The following is a 21,714-nucleotide window of genomic DNA, read 5'->3' on the forward strand; positions in this document are numbered from 1 at the left end:
GGACAATTAAATGCCTTTGGTGCAAAATTTTCGCGTGCAACCCCAAAAAATTGGCGTGCAAAATTTTTTTTCAAAAAAAATCGCGCGTGCAGCTGCCACACTCAGCAGACTGGTTGTACGAGTGGTTAGCGTATTTTGGAGAAGCCCGTTCGGAAAAGCAGGTGCAGTTTTATGTTTAAATTTGGGCCAATTGAGTTAAATGCTCGGTTTAGGAGCAAGAAAAGTTAAAAGTTTGAAAATATGGACAGGTTTAAATTGTAATTAACTTAAGCAGATATAAGCAAAAGCAGATTGTAAACGCATCAAGCCAATAGATAAGCTGCAGATTATAGCGTTGCTATACCATGCAAAAGTTAAGCATAAAATTTACGTTTTATACGGTAAACTCGTAGATCCTAAATTTTCGGGTCACGTCTAAAACTGCGGGCCCACTTGGCCCGCTAGGCCCAGCACTTGGCACGCCCCATGCAATAGAAAAAAACTGCCGGCCCACAGTTTTTATACTTTCGAGAGATGCGTCAAGCACTGGATATAATTGGCCCATGTTTTTTCCATGCAAGAGGCGGTCCAAACACTAGATATAGTATTGGGACCGTAGTTTTTATACTTGCAAGAAGTGTGCCAAGTGGGTCCGCAGTTTTAGACGTGACCAAACAGTTTCTGCAATTTCGTCTGTCTAATAATAATTAAGAGAAAATAGAAATAAAGCTTTTTTGTGGTTTTGGTTTAGCTGTTTAATTTCAAACATATTACCCATCAAAGATATTGCCAATAAGAATTAAAATTAAAATGTAATTTTTTCAGTCAAAAAACTGCATGCTAGTTTATTGACAGCATTTATGAAGCACTCTTTAAATAATATGACACATTTTCAGTCAATGTGAAAACTTTAACTTTATTTTTTTGTATCCAGGTTTAGTACAACTGTATTGCTTTGTAAGGTCTGCTTTGCAACCAACACATTATCCGTTAAATAACATCAGGAAGATGATGTTGGATTGTGGACTAAGGACTTTAATTGTTGTCTTCTGCTTGGTAAATATTATCCGAGGTCAAACAGCTCCTGAAGGTGGTTTTCTGAAGCGAGAGCATAGTTTGGTGAAACCATATTCAGGTAAAACTATAAAACTATATTCAGGTTTGTATGATTTTTTTCCAAAGACTTTGCTACATATATTGTTGCATGTTTTAAGCAATGTTGCTTCAACCCTTTGTTTTAAACCAATTAGTAGTGTTGGGACGATACCAGGTTTTGAAGTGAGTACCGATACCGGGTACTTAGGTATAGTATTGTACTTAGTTGTATATCACTGGCCATTTTATCTGCCATGCCTGGGGTACAGGCACACGCACACACATGCAGAAAAATGTAATCTCCACATGATAGTGGAAAAAAACTTTTTTTCGATTTGTGCTGTCCGATGCATATATATATATATATTAGTGATGGGACGATACCAGGTTTTGAAGCGAGTACCGATACCGAGTACGAGTATCACATGAATATACCTTCGATACAGAGTACGATTACCGAGTACTTAAGTACATTGTTGTGCTTAGTTGTATATCACTGGCTAATTTGTCTGACATGGTCGGGGTACAAAAATGTAATCACCACGTGATAGCGAAAAAAATATACGTAATCTGGCGGAACTTTTTCCCGATTTTATGCTGTCCAAAGCAAATATTGGCATAAAGTTGGCTGTATTCTTTTGTTGTAAACCGACCTTCGGTACTCGCACGTTGGTATCGAAAACTGAGACAAAATATTTCGATACCGAGTACGAGTATTGATACCACTAAAATCGTTCGATACCGAGTACCGGGTACCCGTCCCATCACTAATATATATTAGCAAAAAGTTGCCCACATTCTTATAGTGTAAACTGGCCTTCGGTATTTGCATGTTGGTATCAAAAACTGAGTCAAAATATTTGATACCGAGTAGAGTATCGATACCACTGAAATCGTTTAATGCCGAGTACCGGGAACTCGTCCCATTACTACCAATTAGATTTCTTTCATTAGCAACCTAATTTCCAAATAAAAGCACAACGCACTCATGAGTATAATGCGTTGGGCCATTAAGCAACTTGTAGTAATCTAGCTGCAGCGCATTTATCATCTACCTACCAATTGTGCCCTCAACTTTGTTGGACTTTATAACGTCTTCAGTGCGCAGCTATTTCCAGCTTGGTGATTATTTTATCCCATTTGTGCTGCTGCGATTTGCTTCACCTGGCGAAATAAACTCAACTTCTCTATACCATGGCACAACTTTAAAGCGACTGTAGTCTATATTCACCCAAGCAATTTCATTGGTTTTTGAACACTGACTGACAAATACATTTAATGGCATTGTGGAGACTTAGATAGATGTTTATGGTCACTTATTCTTTAAATCCACTTTATGTGTGTTATTTTAGCACCTTAAGCCTGTCTGTGTTAAGTGCTTTATATCTACTTAAGTACAATAATATTCTTTTACCCAAGGCATCCATAATAAAAGTGCATCAAACTAAGTTTGGTGTATAATGAAATAGTGTACAATTAATGCAGTAGATTGCGATTTGTGGGATTTTGCTATTGTGCTTATCCTGGCCGTTTGCAAACCTCATTAACCCTAACAATACTGAAGGAACATACATATAATGTCTGCTTTTCCCCGTCAATTAATGCCAGAAGTAAGATTTTGGGTTTTGTAAATAACATTTTTTGGCTAAGACTGTGCTCAAACCCTCTGTCTTCTGTAGGTCTGTAAAGCTGATTGAATTAAACTATTACAACCTATTTTATTTTAAGGTAATGGCATGACAATGCCTTTTTGGGACTTTCGGGACAACGCAATGATAACAAATAACTTTATTCGATTAACATCTAACCATCAAGGACAGCTGGGCTCTGTATGGAACAAACAGGTAAATACACAATTTCGTAAATCACAAATTCCATACTTGTATTGAATTTCCATCTGTAACCTATCTTTAGTTGAGAAAATGTTTTAATTAACTGCGAGCAAAGCTTAGCAAATTATCACTCCTTATAACTGGAATATTTTGTGTATGATAACAAACCTTGCCTGGTAGACTTTTAGACAATATATCATAGTTCGCCAGGCCCATTAAAGCCGTTACATCGAATCAAGCCATCACCCAGACATTCTGATAAGGCAAGGGATGGGCTAGAAAATCTAGCCTGCGGTGGGATTCGAACCCACAACATGAGTCTTTTCTGGACTTACACAGGCTCAGTGGTGAACCCCGAAAGTTGAATCAAATAGAGATTTGGCTGTCTTGTATGCTGCACATGTCAGCTTCATAGTTTAGAAAATTTACAATATTTTTTATTGTAATTTTTCAGCCATGCTTTTTGCGGGACTGGGAAACCCATGTGCACTTTAAAGTTCATGGAGGGGGTCGAACACTGGCAGCTGATGGAATGACATTTTGGTATACACGGGAACGTCTGACTCCTGGTCCAGTATTTGGGAGTACCGATGAGTTTCGCGGACTTGCAATATTTCTGGACACATATAAGAATGGCCAGCAGGCTGTAAGTGTATTAAGTTGTATCTGGTTATTAGGGATTACTGTGTGTCAATATTATATACAAAACTTTGTTATGGGTCCCCTTCTGGATTGCATTTACATTTTACATCATTTGTAGGAATTTTCGAAGTAGAATAACTGGGAATTCTAGAATCTTGAATTCAGAATAACAAATCCAGTTGTAAGAATATTTTTGACTGTGTATTATTACATCTTAATAACAATAAAATTTTACATATTTTCATTTACAAGCAACTCAAAAAAACAAGTAAATAAAAAGAGGACATTCTTTTTGCATTATTTGTAGACAATTCTAGGGCTTCTAATTGCTGCATAACGCTATACAGAGTGATTGATTTTTATGTTAAGTAGCTTAACGAGATTCAAAGAAAACCTTACTGTTGAGAAACATAGATTAAACCTAATAACCTCTTCATTAAAAAAACATTTTTATACACTTGTAGGTCACCTTTCCACAAATATCTGCAATGATTGGAAATGGTTCTATGAAATATGACCACATGGGGGACGGGAGGTTAAACTCGATTGGGTCATGTTTGGCTTCATTCCGAAACAAGGATTATGATACGTTCATGTCAATAAGATACGTTAAACAGAGACTGACCGTAAGTTATTTGTATTTATTGTCCGAAATTTTATTAGGACTTAAACCTTGTTTTTACCACACAAAACATTTAGTATCTTAGGATGGACTAATGGATTTTTGTGTTTAATTTGGAAAATGTATGATATTTGTGCATAAAAATGGTCGGTCTGTGATCTTTTAATGAAGTGCCTGACTACTGGTTGTAATTGTATTAGGGTTATTTATGTGAAATCTAAGTAGATAGTAACTTTGTTTTGAATCAAAAGCGCCAAGATTGGTTTAAGATAAAAATTTGAACAAGGAAAATCAATTTGAAAAGCTGATAAAAAAAAGAATGCAGTTGAAAAAAATAGGTATTTAATGCAAGCTAGGGTGTTTCTACACCTTATTTGGTTACAGACAATTTTTATGAAAGGAGGCTTAAATCATACTGGCTTAAATAGTAAATTACCATAAGTTGTCAAACACTATTGTTCAAAACTTTTATGTTCATATCTGCACTAACCCTAATCCATATGTGTTTACCTTGTAGATACAAATTGATGTTGACAACCAGGGCAAATGGAGGGAATGTATGGATGTGTCTGGAGTGATGTTACCAAGCGGATACTTCTTTGGAGTTTCAGCAGCTACTGGAGATTTAGCCGGTAAAATTCTCCTCTTACTTACTTGTTATCAAAGGTTTTGGTGTGACTTTTTTAACCAACATTTTAGTGTTCCTTTACATGCCTTGCCATTTCTAGTGGCAAACACCATTTAATTTACAACAAAGCAGTTTAATTGTGAATGTGAAATGATTAACGTCACTTGGGATAAAGAAAGTTGGTCTGCTATGTCAGTTAAAGGATAAATTATACATTCTGGTGTATTGGAATGTGACTCACATAGTTGAATGATGTTTTACATTTAGGTTCATATTATTATGTCAATATCTTTACATCCTCCTGGTACTGTGCGATTTGTTTACGTTATGACATGTTATCATATTTCCCCCAGTATGAATTCGTTGGCTTCAGTTTTTGTCAACACAAGTATAACATCCTATTTGTTGTTCCGATCAACATTGTTTTTGCTGTGTTTTTTTACATACATACAGTCATAGGCGCCGAACACGGGTATGCCGGGTATGCGGCATACCCGGACGAAAACCTCGGGTATGCCGCATACCCGAGAATTGGACCAACGCTAGTCATGCGTTATATGCTTTGTGGAAATTATTCTGATACAAACCAATAAGTAACAGACGCATTTCATTTCAATCACGGTTATTGTTTCACAACCCATGAATTATTCGCATTCATTACAATCATTGCAATTGTAACGTCTTCAAGAAGCATTGGAATTTAAACATTAAATGGTGGTAAAAGCACAACAAAGGTATTGGCGCTGACGATGCCCCGGCTATTACGCCAACAGCCACGTGATAAAAGTTTGGCGTTTGTGCACTAAATTATGAGAATACAGTTCTAACTTCTAAATGCCTCTACCGGAAGGACATGACTCTCTAGTTTTAACTGAAAAAAACAACAACGCTTATTGTTACGTCACAAAGGTTGGTACTTTTACAAAAATCAACGTTTTAGCATGTTGAAAGTTTCTGGCAGGTCAGGATATCGTTTGAAGTACACTAAACTTTAAAATTAATGCGTCACATAATATTTACTGCGTTAAATAGGCTAAACGTTGTAAACGAAACAAGCGACTTTAAAACGTATAAAACGATTTTATAATGGCTAGGCTAGAAATGTTTGCGCTTTGTTGCGTGGAAACCAAGCATTTTTATAATATTTATTACGGAGAAAATAAATGTTTACAAATTATAGTAATTTGCGACGTAAGGGGGCGTCCGAGCTAAATCTTTTTTATCTTTATTGTTCCCCTCCCCGTAATTTCGGCAAGTGGGTCCCATTTTTTGTAATGTGTAACGCGGTGTTACTGGGCAGAAACATGCGTTGAATTGCAACACTAGCAGAAGGGCCTGGCGGTGGATATGTGGTGTGTAAACTTATATACTGCAAGCTTTAACGTAATCTCACCCTACGTAGCGACAGAAAATGAATTTGGTATTTCATGACGTCATATAATATGGCATACCCGGAAAAAATTTAAACTCGGCGCCTATGCATACAGTTAAATTTTCAAATAATCAAAAGTGTTTAATGTTAATGTGTTTCACTGGCCATCTTTGCAAAATTTTATTATTCACCTACCTAATGTACTTTTTTGTTAACCCTGCATTTTAGGCCCAATTCATAAAAAAAACAATGTTATATTTGGAACACATACACATGGATAACAGGCCCAAATATATATCTGTAAAAAGCGACATGCTTTAAGATTTAAACTTCATGTCACTGCTGCATCCCTATTTTATCTGCCATTTTTAAGCGTCGCTTGTTTTGCACCTTTTTGTCATTCTTTATTGTGTTCTCATGGTTTCTCATGATAAATTTGAGTAACTAATGTGACCCCTCATATCACTGATGAAGGCATAAGCATTTGCCGAAACGCTTGAATAATAAAGTCTGTCGCTTTTTATGTATATTTATATTATTACATTTATTATGGATCAGAACTGACTGTATTATCAAAGAGTTTCGACACATTTTAATAACACAAACCTATATCATCTTACAATTTTCAAGCTAAAAATGAAGTTAAATGTCATAAGAATGATTTCTGTGTTTTAGACAACCACGACTTGATCAGCATAAAGACCTACCAACTTGAAATACAGCGCACACCAGAGGAAGAAGCAGAAGATTGGGCCACTGTGCTTCCCGGCATCAAATTTCTTAAACCTCCAATAGGTAAGGAAAAAACCTACAGATGACAAAGCTTTGCCCAGAATATATTTAACAGCCAATAAACATGAACATTGGTACATGTTAAATTATCCGATCAGTCATCATGTTAAAATGTGCATTTGTAACTGGTCTGTGATAGCTTGTCTGCATAAGCGCTTTAGGGCTGATCACAGTTATGAATTTATGTTCATCTTAACTGATACTGGTCTATCTGGCTATACCCTACTACGAAGCTGACATGTGTAGCATACAAGGCAGGCAACTGTGCTTGTGTTTCGACTTTCGGTGTGTTACCACTGAGCCTGTGTAGCCCAGTTCCGGGAAAAACTTTAGATTGAAATGCAGGCTAGATTTTTCCAACCTATGCGGTGCCACATGGTACTGCTTGGAAATTCGGCATGGTAATGTTCATTTAGTTAGGCATGGACCATTACTAGCACTACTTGTTTATGTTGAACCCAAAAAAATACACAAGCATCGATAATCCCAAGCATGTAATTCCTCCACTAGTTTTTGATAAACTTAATATTAACTTAGGTACACAAGACACGGACTTGAATAACAGCTGTAATAAAAAGCAAATTGCCAGCGACGTAGAGTAAAACGTATTCATTTTATTAAAACAAACGTTTCGACAAAACTATTGTCATCATCAGTGAAAATGTTAATATTAACTGTTTTGCCACTTTTTGCTTTATCAAAAGTGAATATTTATTACAGACAATGTGGATGATGACGGCAAAGGAGATTATCGAAATTCATCTGTTTCGGGCTCGAAAATGCTTCTCATCATCATTTGCGGTTTATTGGGGGCCGGAATTTGTATCGTAGTCGGCTACGTCGTGTTTCAGAAGCGTCAAGAACAAAACAGAAAACGATTTTACTGACACAGTAAATCCGTCATGCATTTCACAAACTGTTGGCACTGGATCCAGCTTATTGCAATTTGAACAGCGACAAAAGCAATTAATACCATGCTACCTTTTTCTGCATAACGTTTGGACCTTTTGACAGCAAAACACAGTGTTTGCAGTAAACCCTCTCGATTTTTACACTCAGGACAAAACCTAAACAAACAGAAGTCATTGGTTACTTCAGTAATGTCAAATATATATACAAGCTGCTGTTTTCTGTGAAACCAATTAAAAAATGTTACACCTACCCAAACACAATTAGACAAGCAATTCGGCAAGGCATATTTTAAACTACTGTGAAAATGGGATAGTTTGGAAAAATGTCATGTGATTTTAATGAGTATTTAATATGTTATATTGCAGTACATCTGTTTTGTTGCTAATTTTTAGGGTTTTGCTTGCATTTTGGGAAGGTCAAGAAAAAAAGATTGTAATCATTTATGCATCTATCATATTGGAATTAGCATTGCTAAGCTTTTACAAATTTATTCAAATTTCATAAATTTTTGATTAAGTTACATAAATATAAATTTTCTTATTAAAAGATCGGTGTACTAATTACAAAGTATTTAACAAAGCAAAATTTAAACACAGCACCAAATTGTAGCATAACTTTTCATTTGTTCATCAGCCTAATGTGCCTTACACCAACAACACGAGAAAATCTAAATTATTTGTCATGTTACAACTATCTAATATTATTGACTGGGTTTTGTATTCTATGCTTAAAATAAGAAGTTGTAAAACACAAATAGAGTATTTTTTCTCATTTGTGACACTAGTAATGCAACCCTACACTGTTTGTATTCCTTGTGTATCTCTTGGAGTATTGTGTTTCAAATTTTTCATGTTGTGTGAAGCATTTCTTCGCTGAAAACACTGCAGTCTGGATTCAGTGTTGTTTGTTTTAGTAGATAAACTTAGTAAAAACCAATGACAACTTTAGGCAAATTAAAGCAAGAATCCATGCTTTATTTTCGACTGTGTATTAGTAATTGCAAATTGTTGCTATTTTAACCTCAAGTCCTGAACTTGCAAGATATGGTAAAACATTAATTAAGATAATTTTGGCCATGCGGTGTCAACGGTACAAACTATTTAAACCCCTGCTAGAATAACCTACATCATTTATTCAATTATTATGTACCATGCAATGTTACAAGATTTTAAATTGCAACAAGATTGGCCCTTTTACAGTTCCAAAACGGTTAAAAAATATGTTTAGGCAGGTTTTATAGCAGGCATTAAAAGCTGCCATAGAAAGTTTTGTAGCAGAAACAGAGAGAGGTCCGTAGATGCGTTGGTCTGAAAATCACCGTTAGGCTGTGACAAGATATTTTGTTCCGTTAAAAATGTTTTAGTATCAATAGTTATTGTCATGGAAAATTGGGATTTTAGAAGCAATGGCAACCTTCCCAACTTGAGGGTAATTCCCTAAAAAAACTTTACCAACGATTGGGGCGTGAACTTGGCCTTGGGGAAGGATTTTTAGGTGAGGTAGCGTAAATATCTGTAAGAATCGTCCAATTTTAGATTTTTTAATTACAATTTGATGACTTGTTCCTAATTTTTTAGCCTTTTGTTACCTGCAGACATAGAAATAATGAAATTCAAAAAGTTTTAACGTTTGTTTATTAATTTTTTGTAGACTAATAAAGATGTAATAGCAATGGAGTAATTTGTAATTGTTGTAAGACCCGAAAACAGAAATTAATGATCAGTAATGGCAGATACCAATACCCAGGAGGTAAGTATTTAACATGAATTACAAAAATAATACAAAGTACTGATTATCTTGCAATTAAAACACTGTTTTTCCTTTAACAAAGTTTGCAGAGGGCAACATTATTAAAACGATAAAATATTTCCAGTCTTATGCAAATAGCCCACTTACAACTGGTTATGGTATGAATTTATTAACATAATGCAAATAAATGAATTATGCGATAACCCAGAATAATCTGTTTTTACCTTTTTCGAGAGCTTTTTCTCATTAAGAAATTTGTATGTTGAGTGAATGTGTTGAAATATTTAATTCGTTGGTATTTTTAGTGGAGGGAATACAGTGCTGATGAGATTTTATGCGATATCAGAAATGGAGAAATTGGTAGAGGTGGATTTGGAAGTGTAATTCTTGGAAAACATAAAAGTATTGGATTCCTTGCTATTAAAGGTTTTTCCGTTACTGGTGGAGAAAGAGAACAGGCAATGCTTAAGAGAAAGTAAGTTTTTTTCATGTATCTTTACACTATAACTTTTACATTGTTTAGTCACACTTAGTGATGCAATGAATAGAATTGGACCCAAAAATTTTTTTTAGTTTCGCTAAATAATGTGGCAAATTTTTTTAACAGTTTTACTATTCTATGCTTTTGACTTATATACTCAAATAATACTACCAGGCAAATAGTGGTGTTACAATAATAGGATAGTTCTATTTTAAGATCTTAGTGTGGTTGGTTTAACCCAGGGGTGCACAACCTTTTTGCTATGATGGCCGCATCGCAGATCCTTAGTTCGCCAATTGTCTGTTTGTTTTTGTTTCAAAATTTCTGATGTAAAGAAATAGGTTTGCATCATATTTTCTAAATTCAAACTTGATGCATAGATTATGCTGAACTGTCTGGCGATCAGTCTTAACTGTTTATGACGTCAGAATCTATATTGTGAAGCTTGTGGTGCCTGTTTTGTTGCATTGTTTGCGCACAATAGGAATACAAAAATCTGACGCATATGGCTAAAAGGCTAAAGATTTTTAGCAAAGAGTTTTTTTACGTCGCGGCCGCCAGTACATTCGATAAACATGTTCATGGCCTCACAAACCAAATGAATCACTGATTTTGTGTGCAAAGTGGGCAAATTAGTAATGCTTTTGTACATAACTTTTTTTAAGCTGTAATTTTAGTTATTGCCCACTTTAAAGAATTCGACAAAGGATTCAACCTTCATAAAACGGTCTAAATTTGTCAAACCAAATATTTATTTCACCACTAATCATGAATTTCATATTTTTGTTTTAGCATGAAGCATGAGTACGACATGCTGTTGAAATCCCACCATGATAACATTGCTCATGTGTATGGCTTTACTAAATGGTCTGGATCCATTGGAATTGTAATGCAATATTATGAAGGCGGAAATCTAAAAGTTTTGCTTCTTGATGAAATTATCAAACCACATCTAAGAGCTGGTCTACGTCTCCGCTTTGCAACTGAAATAGCCACAGGGGTAGCTCATATCCATACCTGTGGATTTTCTAAACCATTGGTTCATGGAGATATGAAGCCTGAAAATTTACTGCTAACGAGAGATTTGCACATTAAGATAGCAGATTTTGGTAGTGCCAAGTTAGCAGTGAACACTGGTTCCACAACTCGTGTCCAGGGACAACAGGAAGGTATACAAATGACCCTGTTTTATGCAGCCCCGGAAAAGGTTCTTCAAGGGAAAAGACCCAAGAAGGAACAAGATGTATACAGTTGTGCCATCATTTACTACGTACTTCTAAGCTGTGAAATGCCCTACCTGTCAGAAGACGCATTTTGGCAAATGATAAGGGAAGGAAAGCACCCCGACTGTGATGCCATAGATGAATTGAAGAGGTGTTGCAATGATGCTGATCTAATAATCATAGAAGCAATTGAAAAGTGGATGATCATGTGCTGGAATAATGATCCTGACTTACGACCTAATATGGAATCAGTTCGTGATGACCTTCACGAACATCTTGTCAGGCAGGACCCAGCAGAGATGCTAGAGCAAGTGAAAATTGTTGTAGATAAAATGGAGGAAACAAATCCATTGGCTAACAACAATCCAACCACTCCACTGAGCCATCTTTCCCTCTCAAGTGGGCGCTTTGAAGGTCAGCATATGCAAAAAAAATTTTGACCCAAAGTTTTAGGCTTTTTATATTAACAACTCACTGGTTTATAGCATTTAATATTTCCCAAGAAGTAACCAGTATGTAATGTACAGGTGTGTCATCCGACCTACAACTGCCCAACGCTACACCTGACACTGCTTCCAGAAGTAAACAAATTTTTGGTAAATTTTTAATATTTTTTTTGTGTTATAGTTATATTACATTCTATCACTTTGATAAAAATGCAACTACAAAATTTTAAAGATTTTGTATCTGCAATTTACATGATGAAATGTGCTGATTTTGGTGCAAAAAGATCCTAAACAACATAATCTTCATATAATAGGTGTAAATTTAAACTGAAGTTGTTCACATTTTGCCTTAGACTTTCCAGCTTTTGTTCTCATTGGTGGCTTCGACTCAGAACGGGAGTGCATAAAGTATGACGTTCTTACAAAACGACCAGAGCATTTGCAGGTTAGTCCTAGCTTTACTTTAAGAGTTTTTATGTATAAATGAAAGATTTTTCTCCAGTAAAAATTGATACAGGAGCAAGTTATTAGGCCCCCTTTTAGTTGATTTCTTTAATAAATACAGAAATTTCTCTACTTAAATTTGCCATGTATGCAACTCATTTTTTAACAAAAACTTAGTGTCTATACATGTATAAAATTTACCAACTCAGTACTAAAAAAATATCCCTTTTTTTAGAGTCTTATCACAGGCCGCATTGGTGCAACAGCAGTAAAAGTTGGAAGTCGTGTTTATGTGGTAGGAGGTGCCACTAAACACTGGGGTGCTGGTCAGTACACAAGCTGCGAAGTGATGGATTTGACCGAGCCTACAAAATGGCACATGATACCACCCATGCTGGAAGTGAGACGATACTGTGGTACTGGAAGTATCGAAGGTATACATGAAAATAGCATTTAAAAAATGGTTTAGAGCAGCGGTTACTGACCTTTCTGGTGCCATGATCCCTTGATAACATTGGCCAAGTCACAGTTACAGTGACCCCAAAGATAAAATTAGTAGGTTCTAAATTAAAATTTACCACATTTTTCTCAACAATAAAGTGGTCCAAGAGTATATTTTTTTGGAGCTAGTGGTCAAATACCTGTTGGTTTAGAGCAGGGGTCACCAACCCTATGCCCACGGGCACCCTGTTGCCAATTTGCCCCTTTTATGTCGCCCGTTGGACTAGTTCTAAAATAGCAAGATGCATTTGTGGTTTGCAAAAACATGCTGCGTCTTATGTTGATTCTGTTGAAAGTAATGCAACATTTTTATTTAATTTTCTAAACTTCTAACCACAGCCACTTACTGCAAAAAAATCATAGGAATTAGGGATGTGCCAAAACCGCAAATGTTCTGTTTGGTCGAGCACCGAGCATCTCACTTTAATGCTCGGTGCTCGGCCGAGCACGCTCGGTGCATTATGACATCACAAAAAATCCCCTTTCTACGTTTTAGCTCTACAAGATCTCTTACGTCACCGACGGTGTTTTATTAAGCTGTCATGCCCTTTAAGTACGCGTTTTTCCACTATCTAATACATTTGAAAAATCATTTGCTTTTGTTCATAAACACCCTTTAGAACACAAGTTTCGTATGTTAGCAGGGCATGAATATGCAAATTTAACGCTCGGGTCAGTTTGTGCAACTGCTCGGCCGAGCACCGAGCATTAAAAACAGCGATGCTCGGTGCCGAGTACTCGGGTTCTGGCTCGGCTCGGTGCCGAGTACTCGGGTTCTGGCTCGGCTCGTCCCATCCCTAATAGGAATCACATAAAACCCTGGTCTTGTGAGCAGGGAATGATTACGCGCTACAAATCATAAAACATAGGAACTTGTTTACAAATACTTGTTAGTTTTTGTGTATGCTTTATAATACTTTCAATGTATTTTCAACTGGTAGCCCTCAAGCTTATTGGTGATATTGAGGTAGCCCTTGGCTTTAAAAAGGTTGGCGATCCATGGTTTAGAGCAGTGGTTCTCAAACTTTTTATGCATGCGGTACGTTAAAGAACTAAAATTTTCTGCCGCGGCACACTTTGGAGGTAAACATAACAAAAGTTGTTTAAAAATGGTAATCTTCAACCTAATTGTGATGGGTAAAGATGCTTTTTAATTAACAAATAACAAAAATATGAGCTTTGAAACGTTGCCATGTACACCAGTCTTTCATTATGAAGTCCTAAAACACCAGGAAATGTTTGCACTTTAAAACAAGAAGATTTCGCGGCACACTTGGAAACCTCACACGACACACTAGTGTGCCGCGGAGCACAGTTTGAGAATCACTGGTTTAGAGCCTTACATTTTGGAATCATTGTCAAATGTTGATTTTATTGTCCATAATGAAAACATGCTCTATGCTTCGGTTGGAAAAGTTTAAATGTATAAATTGTTTTTTGTTTTTAATTTTCTTGTTTGTGCAAGTTCTTTGTATCATATTGAACTAACTTGTTGGTTGTACTTGGCTTGGTTTTACTACGCATCCACGGGTAATGTTTAAATGTGTAGTTGCTATATTACTCCTGTGAATAAGCAAACAAGTTTGGACTTTAAATAACGCAAAAAAAACAACAAAAAACATAGCATCACAATATCACAAAAAAAATTACCAAGCTGCTCAAGCTGCAGAACCTTAAAACGTTTTTGAGTGCATAACAGTGAAGGCACAATAGGTGGATTATGGATAAACCATAAATAACAAGTTTGTTTGTGTTTGCAGATTGCATTTTTGTCACCGGTGGTAGCAACAACCAAACACTGTCAAATTGTGAAAAGTTTAACATCAAAGGCAACAAATGGACAGGGATAAAGAATATGCTACATGCAAGATCTCAACATGCCTGTGTTGTCTGTAATGGTAACTGTTTGCACATGCAAGCTTTAGTTTGAGGTTGCAATAAATGCTTATATGGCTGATAATGCCTAAACCTCTTCATAAAGCTTAAGCAATATGAAGTTAGTGTGATATGTGTGGTGAACAGGCTTTCTAACTTTGATTTGTTGTCTGTAGAGTCAGCTAAACTTATTGATATAGTGACATTGTAGTGTTCCAACTGACATTTCTCTCTGTAAGGCGAGACGTTATCCAGCGATTTTGTAACAAAAACACGCTTCTGAGTGAGGTCCCGTAGCAATCTTACTCATGTGCATCAAAGTGTTCCATTTGCTTTTTTTGTTTATTGCCATAGCCTCTTTATAAATGTCTGTTTTGTGTATCTTAAACATGACACTGCTGCACAGTAAAGCTACATCTAAATGCTTTGGTGATATTCTCTGCAACAGTAACATATATTTAAGTTTGAAATCATATGCGGATCGTTTTTTTAGATTTACTTTATTGCATCGGAGGTTCTGATGGCAGCAAACAATTGTCGTCATGTGAACGTTATGATGTGAGGAGTGATGTATGGAATGAGATTGCACCTCTCAATCAAGCAAGAAGTGGTTTGGCATGTGTTGTATTGGATGGAAACATATATGCAATAGGTGATACTTTTTTGTCTAATTATAACTAACATTCGACCTACATCACCAATCTATTTATTACAATGAGCATGGATTGACATGAGCCTTACAGGCCTAGACATAGCAGATCTCAAAGTATAATCCATGAAGGGATTTCCAAAGGACTGACATAAGCTTACAGCCTTTCTACATTTCCATATCAGATAGTATAACAAAAATCGATGCAGCACATTAATTACTGTCGGTGTACTCATAAAGCTTGCGTGTATGCCAAGCCCAAAAGTGGTAGAGCAACAAACACAGGCACTCTAGGCACAGTTATGCTCATTTTCGATAGGTGGCGCAATGGAGCATAGGCGTTTGCAAAGGCAAAATGTCCAAGTCAGCGATTTGCTGAGTCAGCAATTATTGCCTTCACAAAAGCCTATGCTCCATTGCGCCACCTATCGTAAATTAGCAAGCCTGTACCGTGAGTTTTTGTGTTAGTAGCTCTACCCCCCAAAGTTTGCATAAGGCTGTGAAAAATTAACTTGATGTTACTGTTTATGGCTTATGTCCAGCAGTTAAAACTGGTTTATTTAACTTGTAATATGGTAGGTGGGCTTGGAGAGAATGGACCCATGTCAACAGTTGAGCAATACATTCCAGAAGCCAACAAGTGGGAACAATTACTACCACAACTTCAAGTGGCTCGCTGTTTTTCTTGTTCATGTGTATTGGACAACAAGATCTTTGTCATTGGAGGGTAAAATTTTTGTTGTTTACAACAGGAGGAAACATTGATATCGATGTGTAAATACGGATTTAATGGGCTACTATAAGACAGGAGTCAGCATCCTGGAGTCTGCGGATAAATTATGGTCCTTTGTGCAGTAATACCGCTATTAGAAAATATTGTGAAAGAGAATGTAATATCACAACAACAAATGTAACTTGTTATTTCAGAACTGTTATTACTTTGATCATTCTATGGCTAAAAAAAGGTATTTTTAAAACTCAGTTTTCACAACATAATGGAAATTAAATGTAATGGGATTTGCAAGGGTTCGGTTGCTCACCCTACAAACATTACTAACAGACTATTTTAAAAACTCACATTAGTGAAAGTGATCCCTGTGCAAATTAGCTTGAACTATCTCTTATTTTTGGGGGTCTGCGTGAACCATTGAAACCACTGTCCATTGTCGGGGTCTTTTAGAACCACTAGAATAGGAAAACAAGGCGTTTAACAAAATGTAAACAAAAATATGCAGTTATTGCACCAGGCTGTCTTAAAAACCTTATAGCTGTGCAAATATTTTGGAGTGTATTGTAGCCTAATGCTAAGACTATTGTCCTTTTATGAAAATTGTTTTGCATTTATATCACAGGACGAATAATGGTAAAATGCTGAGCTCTGTAGAGGTTTGGAGTTCTGAAACAAACGTCTGGTCAACTTCATTTGAAACTGCAGACCCTGTCTTTGCTGCAACTGTTGTGCCCTTTTAAAACCAAGTGCTTTAAAATGCACTCTAATCAACTTTTCTATGCACTCAACTGTATGATAATCATGCAACAACCAAAATGCGCTTTTTATTTTAACATGCTTTTATGATTTGTGTTCACCTATGCTTCATATAGGTTAGGAATGTAAATTTTGTTTCTGTAACCTTTTTCAAATGTAAAATTGTTGGTGTCTGATGTTAGATAGTTTTTTAGAATCATGTGTTTGTAACTTCTGTTGTCGTTTTTAAATGATATAGTTTTCAAGCTGTGATTTCTAGTCATATACACAATATAATCATGATATTGTTAAAGCATTATTAGCATTAGTTGTTGGGGTATTTCAAAAATTAAAGCAAAACAGGTATAAGTTGTCAGATTAAGACAAAACACTTATTTCAATCACACAGAGTCATAATGTTGGTCGTAAGTAAGATTTAAAATTTTTGTGACTAAATTTATGCTAATGAATTTTCTGTTGTGAAAAGCATAATTTTTTTAGTATTTGCAAACTTGCTGGCTCAAAAGAATACCCGCTGACTTGCATTAGGTTTTAACCAAAACAAAGTAAGGTTCTAGCCTGAAATCTGTAGTGGACGGGGAAATTTTAAATAGGGTTTTCCCCATTGCGGCGCTATTTAAGTTTTGTAGGTGAAGTTGAGTTTATTTCGCTGGGTATAATGCAGTAATAAAGCTGGCACCACTTCGTTTTAAATATACTTGGTAATTAAATCTTAGGAGGCCTCTGTTTTAGTTTTACCCAGTAGTAATAAGGTGACATTACGTTTGTGTAAAACTGTAAATACACTGTTTTAATTTGAGGTTTACATACATTTGAGCAGATTTTTATAAGTGTCTGACTTTTCCTTTTACCTATTCCTTTATTCAGGTAATTTATTCTACTTTCTAAAAGCACTTTTACTGTATGTTAATAAAACCCTGGTAATAACAAACCAACATTTTTAAGTGCAGCATGTTGAGACCGGGAATGAAAAAATATATTTTCAGATATCTTTTTTTTTAAAACCGAGTTTTATGTATCTATAAATTCTAGTTTGTTGCAAAGAGCATTCCGTTGTCAAAAAAGGTTGAACGTTAAGTCGGCCCGAACAGATCAGAAGTGCCAATAAAATGTCAATACTAAACAGTTTTCAATTGTCTAAATTTGCCCTTGTGCCAGGAAACGCCCGACAGACCTTGGAATAACATGTTGTTTGAAGTGTTTTGTGTTCGTTTGCAGCGTATTTTGTAGGATGGGCCGTGTCAAGGCAGTACCCGGCACTCTTTTTTTCAAAACACTCTTTTTTCAATAGTTGTCTCTGTACTAGACATTAAAAGGGAAACTAGGTTTACTATCAGAATTTCTTTAGTAAGTAACGTCGCCATCGAAAATATTACTGGTTTGGAAGTGTTCAACCAAACACACCGCTTGTTAATTTGGCTCATCTCTAATTAATTTGCTCTCGTTTGTTGTCAGTTTTATGTTCATTATCATTTGTGTAATAAACACTGACGTCGACATACAATTCATAACAAAGGCTCAACATGTCTGTCGTATCCCCGACCGTGTGGTAACAAGTAGCCTACATTCAAACAATATGGCCAAATGATTGCATGATGTCCACAATTGTTACATGCCAATCAAAATATAGCTAAAAGTGTATGACGTTTGTTATTAAAAAGGTGCTTGTAGTCATCTGCGGGTCAATTATAATCTTATCAATTAAATTCAAAAATCTAGATTTTAACCAAAAAAACATGTTTACAATTGAATAAACCTTGACTTGCTACTAAACGATATATGACTTTGTATTGGCGGTATAGATGATACCGCGTTCAAAACCAAATATACCGAAAACGACGCAAGTGATAAACAGGACCAGGTAGTACTTTATGCTAAGGTTACGCCAAAGAAGGATAAAAACGCTAAATTAGGAAAGGTATCGAAATTTCTATACCATGGGTGGGCAACCTTTTTTTACTGTAGGGCCAATTATAAATGTCAAAATTGGATGGCGGGCCGCACATGTGCACAACACAAAGTGATTTTGCTTTGTTTCTTACCAAATATGCCTAACTACAAGTATAATTCGTATTTGATTCTAGCCACATTTTGCCAGATCGCAGAAACTAGCATCAGACGCATTGATCAGTTTAAAAATATGTAATAATTGGACTCGTTTGCCAGTACTTTTGAAGTCCAAGCGTCTCTGCGGGCCGCACAACCTTTAATGAAGCTCTATACCCTCTGTCTCAGCGCATTGTTAGGCTAGGGCTGCTTTAGACAGTCACCATTACGTTTCAAATCCCAGAACGGCCTGTAGCGCAGTGTTTGTAGTGATCGGTGGGCAGCAGGAAAACAACGGAAAAGTATTTCAGCAAAACTTGGGTCAGTTTCCGTTTCATAGACAATTGGAGCATCAAAACGCTGGTGAGCTGAGCCGCTGAATTTCTTTTTAAATGTCGTCTTTAATCGGCACAACGGAACGTGCTTGGCGCAAAGAAACAGAACCAGACACCTTGTTGTTGAAAATCACCGAACCCGAACTGCGCACAAATCACACGCGAGTCATGTGATTTTTTGGATTGACGGGTGAAAAGGTGCTTTTCTCATCAAAGCTCACCCACTTACAAAAGTATTCCGCACGTTTATCTCAGAAAATTATATACCATTGGGGGCTGGATGAACCAATATCGTAGTTAATGATTTGGTGACACCTGTATCAGTCTGATTGTTCACGCAAACTGTGCGGTTGTACACTGCTCAAACGTTGTAGTGCACGGAAAGTCAAAACGGCACCATCATTTTCTTTGAATGTAGAGAAGCTTGTGTATATAACTAAGGCACAAAGTTGAATAACATTGCTTTTTTTGGTTTACATCCAGCATTTAAAACTGGTATTCTAATCTCTTAAAATCGTAGGTAAAAAAGCGCCTGGAGAATGGACCAAAGTCAACAGTTGAACAATACATTCTGTAAACAAACAGGTGGAAACAATTACTTCCACAACTTCAAGTTGCTCGCTGTTGCTGTTCATATGTGATGACAATTGAAATTAATTTTTAAGTAAAGAGTTCAACTATCACAAACACGGTGCTGCAAACCAAATTCGTTACTTCATACAAGATCATCCTTTTTTCTCGTCGCTTTTGGCAGTGTAGCCCATTTGCACGTCAAAAGGCTACTCTATTTCACTTCACAACAATATAGTGAAAGTAGAATAAATAACTAAAGGTAGAGTAAGAGGGCACTAGAAGGTTTGTGTACTGTCCGCTTAGGCGCACAGTAGACAAACTTAACACTCCCAAACTGACTCCTATATAAACAAATTAATCGCTGATCAAACTAGAACTATACAAACACGGCAGTTAAGGTTTTAAGTCCGCAATTCGACTTGGCCATATTGCGAAAACAACGAACGCATTTTACTAGCATTAGCACACACAACACAAAGGCTGAGCACCAATGTACTGTATTTACTGTGATCCAATGTACTGTGAAAGCTGAGGTCCCATGTACAGAGCGGTTTAAGGTATTTTACCTTCAAAATATTTGGCCTATACAGCGTTCAAAATCCCTTTGATTTATTGCATTAGGTTTTTACCAAAACAAACTAAGATCCTAGCCGAATGGTTCTCAACCGGGGAGGAATTCCTCCCTAGGGAGGAATTTTCTGAGTTCAGGGGAGGAAACTGTAAAAAAAAAATTTGCATTACAAATGTTTCAGAATGTTTATGTATATACACTGATTGATGTCCATTATAATTTGTATGCAGTTCACATTTGGAACCGGTTGTAAAGGATTCTGAAATAGACATCCCTAATTATAAGGCCTACTTTTATATACGGCCACATGCTACGTTTCAGGCGCTTAAATTAATCGATTATTGTCGAACAAAGTCCATTGTTTTAGCATTTTGTTTCTTGACAGTCTGGCTGTTGCATAGTTGCTTAACAACTGAACAGTTTACAGTTAGTAAACAGTATATGTAATGAAACTAGATTCTTAGTTACATATCATTGTCTTGTGTAGATTTTAGCTGTAGCCTAATTGCACTGTCACAAACTGCGCCGCGTATACAACTACTTTCAGAGCGCAAACAAGAGCAAATTTCGCATGAGTTGTAATGTGAAATAAATTGCTATAATTTTTTATGTTGTATTTTTTTCGTCTTATGGGGAGGAATGAATAGTTCGAAAATGGGCGAAGGGAGGAATGTAACAAAAAAGGTTGGGAACCACTGTCCTAGCCTAAAATATGTTGAATCGGGGGAATTTCAAATTGGGTTTTCCCCATTAGTACGCGGTTTGATTTCAGAATTTGTAGGTCACTTTTAATTTCTGGAAGTAATTGTCGCTTACAAACAAGTTGTTGAAGCGTCATAATTTTTATTTACCTAAACAAGTAGTGCAAACTTAGGTACGCAATTCATGTCTCTAAATATAATCAGCAAGGTGATACAAGATCTTAACGTGACGATCACTATAAAAACTATTCAAACCTGGTAACATTTCAAACTCAGATATTGACTTGTATCTTCTTGCTGAAAGTAGTGTAAAAATAGAAAACCTGGTAACATTTTAAACTCAGATATTGACTTGTATCTTCTTGCTGAAAGTAGTGTAAAAATAGAAAAAGCGAATGATTTTATGTCTTGAAATAGGATCACTTGCAAATTTCACTGGAAAATGTTAACCTAATATAAACGTGTTTGGTGCACAAGGAAGTAGAGACAACTTTCTTATAAAAATGTGTTGGCCACCTTGTAATTAAGTTGGTTGTATTTGACCTATAAGCAGTAAAGGTGGCACATCTCTGTTTCAAATATGTTTGATCATTAAACCTAGGAGGCCCTTGTTTTCTAATTGGTGACATAATTGAATAGCTCGCAGAGTGGTCTTGTTTATCAATGCGCTTAGACTTTATCCAGTGTGCAGAGTATGGTAGCTGCACGCGCGATTTTGTGTCTAAAAAAAAATTTGGCACGTCGAATTTTCGGCGTTGCA

At 36.2% G+C, this 21,714-nt stretch overlaps 2 protein-coding genes across 2 annotated transcripts; both read left to right on the top strand.

The window, feature by feature from the left end:
• Positions 1–894: 894 nt before the first annotated feature.
• LOC145222183 (vesicular integral-membrane protein VIP36-like) lies at positions 895–8,771 on the top strand. The gene is made up of 7 exons (XM_080088233.1): positions 895–1,114; positions 2,803–2,918; positions 3,361–3,552; positions 4,013–4,174; positions 4,688–4,802; positions 6,846–6,965; positions 7,683–8,771. Exons 1-7 carry the CDS (start codon positions 988–990, stop codon positions 7,847–7,849), a joined length of 999 nt encoding a protein of 332 aa, XP_079944359.1. The 5' UTR covers positions 895–987; the 3' UTR covers positions 7,850–8,771.
• Positions 8,772–8,844: 73 nt separating this feature from the next.
• LOC145222182 (uncharacterized) lies at positions 8,845–17,421 on the top strand. Its single transcript, XM_080088232.1, has 11 exons — positions 8,845–9,368; positions 9,525–9,623; positions 9,929–10,098; positions 10,897–11,741; positions 11,855–11,923; positions 12,127–12,218; positions 12,453–12,651; positions 14,479–14,616; positions 15,087–15,245; positions 15,822–15,969; positions 16,595–17,421. The coding sequence occupies exons 2-11, from the start codon at positions 9,600–9,602 to the stop codon at positions 16,710–16,712; spliced, it is 1,962 nt and encodes a 653-aa protein (XP_079944358.1). The 5' UTR covers positions 8,845–9,368; positions 9,525–9,599; the 3' UTR covers positions 16,713–17,421.
• Positions 17,422–21,714: the final 4,293 nt, after the last annotated feature.

Source organism: Phallusia mammillata, chromosome 4, assembly GCF_965637545.1.
Source record: "Phallusia mammillata chromosome 4, kaPhaMamm4.hap1.1, whole genome shotgun sequence".
Lineage (NCBI taxonomy): Eukaryota > Metazoa > Chordata > Ascidiacea > Phlebobranchia > Ascidiidae > Phallusia > Phallusia mammillata.